The sequence below is a fragment of the Diceros bicornis genome, chromosome 34 (genome assembly GCF_020826845.1).
Source record: "Diceros bicornis minor isolate mBicDic1 chromosome 34, mDicBic1.mat.cur, whole genome shotgun sequence".
NCBI lineage: Eukaryota > Metazoa > Chordata > Mammalia > Perissodactyla > Rhinocerotidae > Diceros > Diceros bicornis.
Window position 1 is genome coordinate 27,175,457 of NC_080773.1, and position 13,609 is coordinate 27,189,065.

The following is a 13,609-nucleotide window of genomic DNA, read 5'->3' on the forward strand; positions in this document are numbered from 1 at the left end:
CTCCCAGAACCTCCTTGTGTTCACCAATCCTGAAGCTCTCTGAAAAAGACTGTGAGCTGTCCTTTTGGGTTTCTATGGGGCTTCGTTACGTGGTCATGATTGACTGAGTCATTGGCCATTGGTGACTGATTTGACCTCAAGCCCCTTCCCCTCCCTGGAAATCAGAGGGTGGGACTGAGAGTCCCGGTCCTCTGATCATATGGGTGGTTCTCCTGGCAACCAGCCCACACTGGTTGTGAGGTCCAAAAGTCACCTAAATTAACATGAACTAGAAATTCCAAAGAGTTTTGGTAGCTGTGAGCCAGGAAGTGTAGACAAAGATCAGATAGAAATTACAACATCACAGAAGGCAAGGGGCTACCCAAGTAAGGCAGGAAAGGAGGATGAGAGCCCCGAGGTCCTGCCTTCTGGGCTCATGGGCAATCATCTGTCCTGGAGAAGCAGGTCCTACCTGACCAGCTGCCAGAGAGTCAAGGCCTCGGGACAGTCCTGGAGGTGGCCTGCTAGAGAGGGGTCTCAGGATGGCGTATGTGGGCGCCAGAGGCAGAAGAGAGTCCAGACAAGGCAAGAAAACTAACGCACACCTCCACTCACTTCATCTATCCATTCACTCATTCACAAACTAACATAAAAAAACACAGATTTGAATCAGTCTTGACTCTCAACTAGCTCAAGCAGTGGAGGAAGACAGACAAACTCGTGCTTTATTTGAGGGCAGTGGGGAGCCATGGATGGTTTTAGAGCAGGAAAATGGCAGGGTCTTATAGATATCAACATGATTCGCCTGAGGCCAGTGTAGGGAAAAGCTGGAAGGGAGAGACTGGAGGATAAGAGGCCAGAGAAGAAACTGTTGGAATTGTTCGTGAGGGAGACCCAAGTCTGCGTGGGGACGACAGCCTTGGTGATGGAGGAAAGAAGCCATTTCAGACACTTTCAGCAAGTGAAATTTGAAGGGAGGTGTGGAGAGTGAGGGAGGGAGGTGTCTGGAGTGATTCCTAGAGCCCTGACTCTAGGAACTAACAGGGGATGGAGGCGCACTTGCCCAGAGCAGGACAAACGTGCTGGGCTGGATGGGAAGAAGGTGGGAGAGATGGCAGCCAAGTCAGCCCCACGGGTGGACGTGTTCAGTAAGGGGGAACAGAGGGCTTGGGAGGAGCTGTGGGAACACACACACACACACACACACCCCTCCCACACCAAGGCATATAGTAATCAAAACTTTTAAACCTAGGGAAAAAGAGTAAATATTCAAACTAGCCAAGCAAAAGACAAACTAAAAACACAGATGAAAATTACAGCAGAATTCTCATAAGAAACTATGCAGGTCAAAGAATTTGAAGAACTGAAACAGGAAAAATGTTAACCTAGAATTCCTGACCCAATAAACATATCTTTCCAAAACTGATGTAAATGAACATTTCTCCGACCAACAACAGCAGAGGGAATTCATCCCCAGTGCACCTGTGCTATAAGAAATATAGGAAAAGATCTTCAGGCAGGAGGAAAATGATACAATACAGACACTGGAATGTGCACAAAGGAATGAAGGGCCATTGAAACGGTTAATGTGTGGATCAGTATAAAAGAGTTTATTTTTCTACTTAAAAACTCTCTTTAAGGGGCCGGCCCGGTGGCGCAAGCGGTTAAGTGCGCGCGCTCCGCTGCGGCGGCCCGGGGTTCGCTGGTTCGGATCCCGGGCGCGCACCGACGCACTGCTTGGTAAGCCATGCTGTGGCGGCGTCCCATATAAAGTGGAGGAAGATAGGCACAGATGTTAGCCCAGGGCCGTCTTCCTCAGCAAAAAAAAAGAGGAGAATTGGCGGATGTTAGCTCAGGGCTGATCTCCTCACAAAAAAAAAAAAAAAAAAAAAAAAAAAAAAAAAAAAAAAAAAACCTCTCTTTAAAATGTACTGTTCTAAAAATAATAATATATTATGGGGTTTATAACAATATACCGGGGGTTGAATTATGTGCTTATCAAAACTACGTTAAGTTAAGCATGCAGAAGCAACATATTACATGAACTGTAACTCAAATTAATAATAGAAAATATCTATCTCCTCACATGTCCTCCAAGCATTCGTTTAGAACCATCAGGAAGAGTCCTGGACACCAGAGGTGAAGGGTCATTTCTGGAGAGGAGGCAGGACCATGTCATGCAGCGCCTCCTTGCTCCACAAAGCTGTGCCGGGGAGGGTCTCAGACACAGTGGTCTGATGGATCCTCATCCATTTGTCAGGGATCTGGAGCCCAGACCTGAGCACTGCCGGGAGGAAGGGGCTCAGTGACAGCAGCCCTTTCAGCCCTATTCCCTTGGGAGTCTCTGAACCTGTAGGGGAAACACAGTTCTGAATTGAGAGATTGGTTGTGTGGAGTGTGTGTTCTGGAGAAGACAAGAGGGGTGAGGCTACCCAAGATGTCCCTAAATGTGCGACATCTTGAGAGGGGCTTCTCACCTGGTGTAGTAGATCCAGGTGAGGCCACAGGTGAGAAGGAAGCCAGCCCCCATGAGAGCCCCCCTGAGCAGGGTGAGGACTAGAGGCCAGGAGCCCTGCTGCTCCCCAGAGGTGTGGGGGAAGGAAGAGGAGACACCTGAGGGAGACAAGGGGGAGACAGATGGAGAGGTAAGTTTCCTATAGTCCACACCTGAGCCTGCTCAAGGCCCCACCTAGAATGCAGGCGTCCTGCTGTACTCACCCTTCACAACTAGGTTCATGGAGACATGGTAGGAGCCCCAAGCGTGCTCAGCTCTGCAGATGAATTCTCCTCCATCCCCTAAGACCACCCGGGGCAGATCCAGGACCCCAGGATCCAAAGCCTTGGAGGGGCACAGGGTCAGGCTTCCCCGGGACCAGCTCAGCTTGGCAGGGTAGTTGCCATCAGTGTCACAGACCAAGTGCAGGGACTGGCCCTCCTGGACTGGAAGAGATGAGCCGTTGCCCAGAGCTTCAGGTCCTGGCAAGACAGAGAGAAAGCTGAGCCCAGGCCCTCATTAGGGGCACTCTCCTTCTCTCTCTCTCTCTTCCTTGCATCATGTAGATCTGTTTCTTCTCTTCCACTGCCTGATGGGCTCATAGCTTCTGGGCTCAGCCCCAAGGGGACAGGGATAGGAGCAGGCACTGCAGCCTTTCCAAGAGTCCGTTGTGCATTCTCATGAACAACCTTTGTCCCCACACCTCCCTTCTGGGCCATCTGTGCCAACACAGATTCTAGATTTGCCTCTATGAGCCTTACTGTTTGGTCTTTCAATGACGGTTCACTGAGACCAGTCTAATTTAGCTCTGTCTGAGAGCTCACAGTCTTGTGGGGGAGACATCCAAAAGCAGGTACTCACAGAGCAATATGACGTTTTGTGATGGGGACAAATCGGGCTGAGGGAGCCCTGAGGACGGGAGTGCATTGAGACTGTCAGGACAGGGAGGGCTTCCCAGAGGAGGAGAGGCTTAATCAGAGCATGAGAATGGGTGGGAGCTGGCTAGAGGGTAGTGCCAATGGAAGAACGTTATGTGAGGAAAGTAAAAGAGGTGCAACTATAGCTGAGGTGTGAAATCACCCTCCATGCTCAGGGAAAAACACATAGTTGTGTAAAGTTTGAGTGAATGGGTGTGTTTGTGAGTGTTTACATATGATGCTACTGGAAGAAATTATGGAAGATTTAAAACACTACAGCAGAGTGAGGAAAGTCAGAGGCATCAAAGAAAATATTGATTTACTCAACCATTGTTTTACTAGTAAATGTTTAACGACTAGCTCATTGGGGGAGACGAAAAAAGCCCTGATTTGTAGTATTTGTCAATATCCCTGGCAACTCCCATCTTGGCCAACGTCAAGCACCCAATTTGAAGAAGTCAATGAACCCAGAGTTGGGAAAAGATGGACACAATTGGCTCATGCCAACCAGTGAGAGCCAACACCAGTACACCACTAAAGGAACTCAAAAGAAAAATGCATGTTTTTGCCTGGAAAAATCACCATATGCTAAGTCAAAAGGCCATCAATAGACTGGAAATCAATCCTTTGAACTAACACGCAGCTGATGTCCTTAATATGAAAGGAGCTTCTTCAAACAGTCAAGAAAAAATCCACAAAGAAAAACAAACAATTCTCAAACATAATGAAAGATACTCAACCTAGTCACAAAATGACACTGCAACTTAACATGACAGTGAATTCTCTTAGGATCAGCACGGATGAACATGTTCAGCAGCGGAAGAGGCACATTGCAGGTGGGAGTATAAACAGAACCACCTCCATGCAGTGGGATTTGGCCACATCTGTAGAAATTACAAACATACCCTTTGATCCAGGACCTTCTTCTCTAGGAAATTATCTGAAAGACACACGCACACACGTGGGAAATGTTCGCACAAGTTCTTCAGTGCAGTATTATTTGTCTGAGGAGAAGACTGGAAACAGCGTCGTTTTCCAGCAATGGGGGACCAATTAATTACTTTATAGTACAATATACTTCCAGTTGGAAAAGCATGGAGTCATCATTAAGAATGAAGAAGGTTTCCTATGTACTGATACAGAAAGATCTCTAAGATAGACTGTTTGAGAAAAAGACAAGTTTCATTCATAGAAATGTACCAATGTCACTTCCTTGGTTGTGACAAGTGTGCCAAGGTGATGCAAGGTTGTAATGATGAGGCAAGATGAGTGATGGATTATGGAAACTCTCTGCACTATGTAAATAAAAAATTACTCCATGTGAAAAGATAATAAAAAATAATAATAAAGATGCAGAGCAATGTGTATAGTATGATGTGTACATATGTGTGTTTTTAAATGTATATCCATAGGTAATATTTGGGAAGATAACCAAGAGGGAGGTTACATACAAGTAACCATACAAGATGCTGAATACTATTTTATTCTAATTAAATTTGGCTAGGGACTGAATTGAGTTTCTCCCAAATTCATATGTTGAAGCCCTAACCCCCAGTGTGGTGGTATTTGGAGGTATCTGGATGCGCTCTTGGGAGGTGATTAGGCTTAGATGAGGTCATGAGAGTGGGGCTATCATGATGACATTGGTGCTCTTATAAGAAGAGACACCAGAGGGCTGGTTTTTTCTCAGTCCTGTGAGGACACAGCCAGAAGGCGGCCATCTACAAGGCAGGAAGAGAGCCCTCACCAGGAACTGGATGGCTTACACCCTTATCTTGGACTTCCAGCCTCCAGAACTGTGAGAAATAAATTCCTGTTGTTTAAGCCCCCCAGTCTGTGGTATTTTGTTATGGCATCCCGAGCAGACTAAGGCACATTTTATGTTTACTACTTTAAACACTAGCATTAAAATGATACAAGGAGGCTGTAGGAGTAGGAGGGGTCCGAATCCTAGGGAGAACGAGGACAGGTTTCGGGACAAGGGTGTGTCCCTGGCATGGAGACAGCACATCCTTTGGACGTGGAAGAGGCCCTTCATGCTCCCCGATGGCAGGTTCAGCTGTGGGGCAAGGCTAGCTTGTAAGCTGATGATCCAGTGGGGGACTTCCCACATCTACTGTCCCCATGCCTGGCCTGAGCCTTTCTCTCGTCTGAGTTCTGAACCCCCGCTCTGCTCTGAAGGGAGGAGACAGACCTCGCTTCCACCACACCTCTGGGAGAGGAGAGACTGCGTCCTACCTGTGCCTTCTTTCCGGAAAACGCTGATGGTCAGGTTCTGGGGCACATCTGGACAGACAGACATAATTGTTCCCTTTTCAGTGGCAGGAAGATGAGTGTTGGCCCTTCTCCCCAGAAACTTCAGAAATAAGAGAGGGTGGAGTCTCGTGTCCTCTTTTCTTCCTCCCAGAACCAGCTTGCAGGACCCAGCACCCAGTATCCCAGGCCCTGTCCCCCTTCCTCTCCTCTACACCCACTGCCTTCAGGGATTAGGCCATCCTGGCCTGGCACTCACAGGACACGTTGAGCCGGATGGTCCTCTCTGAGCTCACGCCAACTCCAGGGAAGGTCACTCGACAGGTGAGGTTGGTGCCATGGTCCTGGGGCCGCGGGGTGAGGGTGAGCACCGAGGAGTGGGCAGTCTTGGGGCCCAGGGAGGTGAGGGAGACCCCGATCCAGGAGAAGGTGGGGGGCGTCCCCCTCTCACAGGCCCATGGCACTGCACAGGTAATGTTCTTGGGGTGGCCAGATTCTAGAGTCCCCTGGAAGTGGACATCAGGTGTCTGTGTCAGAGCTGAGGAGGAGAGAGACAGAGACACAGGCCCTGGATATGGGGACCCCAAGTGTGACCCTAAGAGCAACCTCTGCCTCAGGCCAGCCATCTCCTCCCCAGCTGTCCTCAGCATCCTGTCTTCCTGGATCACCCTTGGTTATTCCAGTATGAGGTGCAGAGGATCCCCTCCCGGCCCTCAGAACCCATCCATGTGTCCTCTCCTTGACCCCATTCCTTACCTGTCACACGTATAGAGAGTGGGTTCTCTCTGTAATCATATTTCGCATAAAACCCTCTCTCTATCCTAAAGAAGTATGTCCCCGAGTCCTTCCTCCTGGCATCTCTGATGTCCAGGGAGCAGTCGTAGACCCGGGGGTCTCCAAGGAGGTGGAATCGGCCCTGGGTCGCCTCCTGCACTTCATGATCTGGGTTGTTTGTGGCCACAAGCGTACGCTGGTGCTGATATTCCCATTCTCGGAACCAGTAGCCGTGAGCTGGGTCGGAGTCAGTGTATCCATATGCAGGGTAGGAGACATTGCAGGGCACTCGGATGCACAGGCCCTCCTGCACTGTCACAGATTCCACTTGCAGCTGGAATCTCCCATACTGAGCCTGGGATCCTGTAGGGAAACTAGGGTCAGCCACAGCCCCCTCCCTGCCCACCCACTCTCTCCTGGACACACTCACCTGCCCACAGCAGGGAGAGCAGCAGCAGCGGCAGCATCTTTGGGGTAAGAGCCACAGGACCTTGGTGTAACAGGACTGAGAGGAAGCCCCAGCAGGAAGCCCAGGGTGAGGCCAGAAAGGTGCCTGACCACAGAAGAGGAACTTGACACCCACAGGCTGTTGGAGCTGGCGTGGTCCTTGGAGATTAACCACTTCTACTTTCTAGATGGGGTCCCGATGAGGGTCACACACAACAAGAAGGACCCAACTCCCTGCTCCTTGTTCCCTGTATGTGGCCTGTCCCTCTCACATCATTGTTCACGCCAGGAAAGTAGGCACTGCCTGGCCAATCAGAGCTTCTAGGTGCCCCCAAGTGTCAGTCACACCAGGAGTGGGACTCAGGACGGGCTGGCAGGGGAACTTCAATCTGTGAAAGATGGGGAAGGTTCTCCCCACCCCCAGGAGAGGGAGGAGGTGATTAATCAATGAATGAATATGACAATGGCATCTTGAGCATCTAATCCTTTCTGGGGAGTGTAGTCAAAGGGGACAATGTGACAGACTGTGTCTGTGTCCTTGAGAGCTTCTCTAACACCTGAGGAGGCAGAGAAACCCCAGACCCTTCCAGTTAGTGTTGGGACAGTGTGTGATGGTGGAAGCACAAGCAGGGGCTTGTAGGAAACCGATTGCTCTGTGCAGCCAGAAGGAGAGCTCCCAGGTAGAAACGGCAGAGTGGACGGGATCAGGATTCTGAGGAGGTCAGAGGACATCACCACCACGGGTGGTCCTGGGGCTCCGTGACCCGCTCACAGACCCTGCTCCAGGCATCCCTGGTGCTGACTGCACAGGCCAGGCCTGAGAGCTGGGCATTTGGAGCAAGATGGCAGAACAGTGTGATGTTGCGAGAAAGCCCAGACATGGAGTCAGGGGTCTGGCCATTCTCCCCTCCACGCCTCAGTTTCCTCATCTGTCATGTGGAGGGATCCCAATTCTCAGCCCTCATCTGTGGGAGAATCCAAAACGAGGACGGAAGGGGGCAGCCTTGCAGGTCAAGGGCCTGGCTCTGCCCACTCCTCAGTGGTCATTCTGAGTCCCGCCCTCAGTGAGAAGCTCCTGGTGGTCAGCATTGCCCTGGGGATCCCTCACCTGAGGCCTCCAGTGAGGGGTCAGGGCTCGGGCTCTGCAGCCAGGTGGCACTGGGGTCAAGTCTGGCTCCCTAATGCCTGCTGTGCCACCTTGGGAAGGGGCTTAACCACTCTGTGCATAGTCAGATGCCTATGCTCATGGGGTGCTATAGGCTGAATTGTGTCACCCCCAAAACTCATATGTTGAAGCCCTAACCCCCAGTACCTCCAAATGTGACTGTCTTTGGAGATAGGACCTTCAAAGAGGTAATTAAATTAACTGAAGTCATGAAGGTGGGCACTAATCTAATAGGACTGGTGTCCTTATAAGAAGATGAGATCAGGACACAGACGTGCACAGAGGGAAGACCAAGTGAAGATGGAGGGGGGAGGGGAAGGCGGTCATCAGCAAGCCAAGGAGAGAGGCCACAGAAGGAACCAGCCCTGCCAACACATTGGTCTCCTGCTTCAAGCCTTCAGAATTGTGAGACAAAGAATTTCGGTGATTTAAGTCACCCACTAGGTGGTATCTTGTTATGTCATCCCAAGTAAACTAATACATGGGGTCACCAAAAAGATAAACGTGCTCATGAAAGTAAAGAGCTCTCAAAAAGCCTGGTCTGGCCCACAATGGACACAGGCCACTCAATGTCCAGTGGCCAGTCTGCAGGATGGGGCCGCTCTGGGGGTGGGAGGAGAAAAAGGAAGGGAAAGGTTTGGTAACCAGAGGAAACCTCTGCTGCTCCTCTGTACACCAGCTCTGAACTCTGCGGGCTCTTACTTCACCCCGGCTACCCTTCCCCTCCTCTCCCCAGGAGAGGACAGGCTCCATGGGCCTCTGCTGGGGCTGGTCCCACTGCTGGCTGAGCCTGTCACTGCTCCTGCACCCTGGGCAGCTGTCACCCATCTGTTGAGTGTAGTGTCCTGGGGGGTGGGCCTGAGGTGAGACTGACCCTGGAGGAGCAGCAGCCAGAGCCAGGAGTGGGGAGCAGAGACACACTCACAGCCTGGTGTGGTCAGGGCTGAACTAGTGGGGAGGACGGGGCTGTGGGAGCCCCCGAAGGGAGTGAGGATGAGCCTGGCAGATGGGACAGGTGCGCTGGGAGGTGGAAGGTGAGCAAGGTTGTCTGGGAGGTAAGTTCATCCTCCAGAGAGAAGGCCCAGAGCCAAGGACGCGGGTGTGAGCAGACAGGGAGCCCCTGCAGCTCCCCCTGCAGCCCCCGGCCAGTGCCTTTGCCTCAGTCAGCTCTTCAGCCTCTCAGCTCCAGGGTCCAAGGAAATCTGAGTCTGATCTCCTCCAACACATCTCCTGCTCCTCCTCCTCTTTTGGGGAGGGGGAGGGTAACTGAGCCACCCGATGAGCTCTGCAGCTAACATTGCTCCTTGCTGTCCCATGCAGGGGACCCTGGTTCCCTCTTTCCCAGGTCCCTTCATCCACATACAAGTTTCTAGGAAGACATCTCAGGAGCTTCCTCAGGGAACCTAGGGTTTCGGCAGGAGCTGGAGTATCCAAAGGGATGTCCCATTGAAGCTGGGATGAAGAACTTTCCAGACAACTTGAGGGCTCCCAGCATGCCCCATGAACTCCACTCACACCCACATAGGATCCTCACAGCAGGACCAAGAGGGAGCTCCAGGGACAGAAGCCACTTAGCACCCGGGCCTTCCACACTGGCTGTGACCCCAGAGCCCACTCTTCTTTGACGCGGCTTAGTTGCTCCCCGCTCCTCTGAGGTGAGTCCACTTCACTTCTCACCTGTCCCGGCTTCATGTCTCAGCCTTTCCAAAGGATGAGAGACGATCCCACCTTCCTGTCCTTTCCCTGGTGGTGACTCTGAGTGTGGACACAACTGCTGTTCTAGGCATGGGCCAGAAGCCAGGGTGGTGAGGCCGCAGGGTTTGCTGGACCGTGGGCAGCAGGGACAGGTGGATGGTGATGTCAGTGGGGAGGGATGTGGATTCTGAGAATGAAAATGTCACCCAAACTGCAGAAAGTGGCCCAGAGTCACAGGGCATCTCTGACCTTTCTCACCTGCTGGGACGTTGGGTCTAGCTGGCTTGTGAACCAGGGCCTCAGTCTTCCCAGAGAGCCAATGGCTGATGATTTGTTCTGTGTGTCTGTGGTGTGAGTGTGCCTGTGGTGTTTGTGTTTCTGTGGTGTGTGTGCCTGCATATATGTATGTGTGTTTGTGTCTCTAGTCTCTATATGTGTGTGTGGTGTCTGTGTCTGTTTCTTTGGTCTATGTATATGTGTGTGCGTGACTATGTTTGTGGTTTCTGTGTGTGTCTGAGATGTGTGTATCTGTATGTATATTTGAAGTGTGTATGTGTCTGTGTGTGGGTCTATATGTGTGTCTATGGTATCTGTGTGCGTGTCTGAACTGTGTGTGTGTCTGTATAAGTCGTTACTGTGTGTGTGCATATGTGTGCATGCTCAAATGTCAGTTTCTCAATGATAACATTCATGGACAACATACTGAAGAGTATAGTCCATCCCCTACTCCCTATATGTCTTTCCTGTTTCTTTTTTCTCCAAACCTCTTATCACCAGTCAATATAATATAAAATCTACTTAATTATTCTTTACCTATCTCTCCCGCTATTGATATGGAAGCTTCACAAAGGATCTTCTATCACTTCCGCTTACTCCTGAATACACTCAGTCTAGAAAAAACGCTTGGCATATATTAGGTGATGAATAAATATTTGCTTTAAGAATTGTAAGGAAATTTAGAATAAGCAAAATGAGATGACTGGCTGTCTCCTGTGGAAAACTGTACATTCTTTCGGGCACACCTTTTCTGAGCTATCTGATTCTAGCATTTCACTGCCTTTGAACTACTTTACAGTGCTGTAATTTGTAGATAATTCATAGCAATGCAAATACTTTACGTCCACAGACATGCACATTCTATCCATTGGGGGCCACTTGAATCTCCCCACCAAGCCAGTTTCACATGCGTTCATTAATTCATGTCAACATCCCTTTACTCCATACAAATATGCACTTCTTCCATTTCTGCCTCGTTCTCCCATTAGTGAGTTAAATAGAATGGGGTTTGCTGTTCAACTGGTATAAATTTCAGTCATGGAAGGAGAAAGAGTTCTAGAGATCTGCTGTATGACATAGTGCCTACAGTTAACACTACTGTACACTTAATTATTGGCGAAGAGGGTAGATCTCATGTTACGTGTTTTTTTCCCAGAATAAAAAATCTTTAACACATGTTCCTTTTATATCTATATGACAGTCATGATGTTACCTTTTTAAAAAATTATCCTTTGACAGCAGAAATGGACAAACTTGTGTGTCCATCTGTCCATGTGTTGGCTTTTTGGTTTGTGGTGTGTTCTAGGCATTAAAAACAGGTCCCCCAGGGCCAAATAAAATGGACCATGTAAGACCTTGGGCTCATCTTAAAGGATTTTGGCTACATCCATTTCGGCAACTGGGAGCCACTGGAGGGTTAGAAGTAGAAAAAGGGACACTATTGGGTTTCTAAAATCTGGCTTCTCTGTGGAGAACAGATTGGAGGTGGGCAGAGAGCAGGTGAGAAGATGAGTCTTCTTAACTGTGTATTTAAGTTCCCACTATAGAAACTGGGTCCTTGGAGGCAAGAATGTGTGTCTCTCAAATGCTGTAGACTTGCTTTGCACACAGTGATGATAAATTACATAGTAGGTGATGAATATGTGCCAAATGACAGACTTCCCAAATCTACATACAGGTAAATACACAAATAGCAGAATCTTGCATAAAGTATTGCTTTAATTTTGTAAAGAAAATTACATATATATGTCTCTCCTCTCCCTGCATCTGCTCACTCACAACTATAGGGAATAGTTTGGGAGCCTAGAAGTGAGATATGAACAAGTTTGTTTGTTTGTTTTTCTGTGTAGGGGCAGGGCCAACTCAGCAAGGTGCTTGCCTACTGTGCAGAGGTGGGTTGGGGGTGGGGAGACAAGTCTGGGAGACACTGATCCTGGTGTTCTCATGTCTGGCCCTATTTTTCGGGCTCCCATCTCCAAGACCTTTCCCAGTCTGGAGGGGGAAAGAAGCCCAAGTTTTTCTCATCCTTCATTTTCTAGGGGCCCCCAAACCCGCCAGGAAAAACAGGAGTGAGTTCAGAGTCCTGTAGAATGCTGGCTCTGGGGGTGACCAGCTGGTGAACAATGTTCTGGTGTTTTGGGGACTCAGATAAGGGGTTACCTGGGGAGGATTCTGATTGCCTGATGTGGTAGATCCTGGAGAGGCTCTAGGGGAGGAGGAAGCCAGCTCCAGTGGGCACTCCTGAGCAGGGTGAGGACCCACAGAGGGGCACACTTAGGGGAATGTGGGGAGGGGGTGAAGATCCTGTTTCCAGACCTATCAGGACCCAGACTTCCTGCTGCTTCATGACTCTGGGGCTCAGGGCAGCCTGGGTGAGTAACCGCAGGAAGTGTCTGGGCAGAGCTGGGGTGGGAGCCCTGGAGTGGTTGAGACCACCTAGTGAGAGATCAGAAGGCTCAGATGGAAATGTGAGAAAACAAAGAAAGAGGAAAAACCTGTCTCAGGATGAAAGAGTGAAAATCAGCTCACATAGAGAAAGACAGAAAGCCATCCTGCAGGGATGGGCGGGGCTCAGGGTGTGTGGGGGACAGGTCCAGAATTAAACGTAATGTTTATTTCTCCCAAGGTCTTGCAATAGCTGTAAAATACGGGAAGGACCTCCTCTTTGACTGATTAATCCTTTCTTATCGGTGATGCCCCGAGACTGGCTTCGTTATTCCATCTAATTACTGGGGACGTTCCTGGAAAAACCATTCTCACCAAAGGACAACATGGAACCCCTTTAACACCTGAGGGGACTAAGAACAAAAGTCTGAGGATGACGGCACACCCCGGAAGGTCCCGGACACCCCTGACCAGCGTCACTGACAGAGGTTGTCACCAGACCTTTCCCCATGCTCCTCCCACTCTGCACTGGGGGCTGGTAAATTGACTGGACCCCCAGAAGGCTCCATCCACCTCAGGAGACCTAGGCAGGGGAGCTGGTGCTGTCCGTGGTGCCGAAATAGGGTCATGATTGGAGCTCAGGTACCTCTCAGCTCAGCAGAAGGGCCTGAACTGAGGCTTAGGGTCCCAGTTTGAGGCCAGGAGGACAAAGAGGTGGGGATGGATGGAGCCAGGGGTGGAGTAGACAGTCAGGTGTGGGTGGTGCTTGTTTCTCTCTGTTCCTTCTTCCGCCTTCCCTGTTTGCTCTCAAGCATCGTCCCTTCTGGGGACGCTGTCTCTGCCCCACCTGTCTGAGCGCCAGGGCAAGGGGATGTTCTTACTGAGGCTCTTTGTTTACTGGCCTCTGTACCGCTCCTTTAAATAGCGTGCTTCATAGCAGCCTTACCAAAACAAAACAAAAACTCTGAAAGTGAGGAGGCTAGTCTTCACATTTGACAAAGGAGAAAATTTGTCAAACATGAAGGAATATCAGACACTATGCCTGGGTCCCTTCCTCCCATTCTGTCCACCTGCCCCAGTGCCTCAGGGCAGGAGAGGAGAGTCTCAGGCCTGATGGGGAAGGTAAGTTCCTTCTGCACACTTATTTCTACTCCATTCCCATTGCAGGTGGTGTTGGACTCACCTGATATGGTCAGAGGGGCTCCCCTTCCATCCAGGAGAGAG

General features: G+C 50.1%; 2 protein-coding genes across 2 annotated transcripts in view; both read right to left on the reverse strand.

Annotated features, from left to right (window-relative positions):
* The window catches only part of LOC131397267 (myeloid cell surface antigen CD33-like), a 295,514-nt gene that overhangs the window by 53,912 nt on the left and 227,993 nt on the right, over positions 1 to 13,609 (reverse strand). The gene's annotated exons all lie outside the window — the stretch shown is intronic.
* LOC131397263 (sialic acid-binding Ig-like lectin 14) lies at positions 1,919 to 6,906 on the reverse strand. The gene is made up of 7 exons (XM_058530031.1): positions 6,848 to 6,906; positions 6,400 to 6,780; positions 5,903 to 6,181; positions 5,629 to 5,676; positions 2,698 to 2,955; positions 2,457 to 2,592; positions 1,919 to 2,329 (listed from the first exon to the last, which is right to left on the reverse strand). The coding sequence occupies exons 1-7, from the start codon at positions 6,882 to 6,884 to the stop codon at positions 2,236 to 2,238; spliced, it is 1,233 nt and encodes a 410-aa protein (XP_058386014.1). The 5' UTR covers positions 6,885 to 6,906; the 3' UTR covers positions 1,919 to 2,235.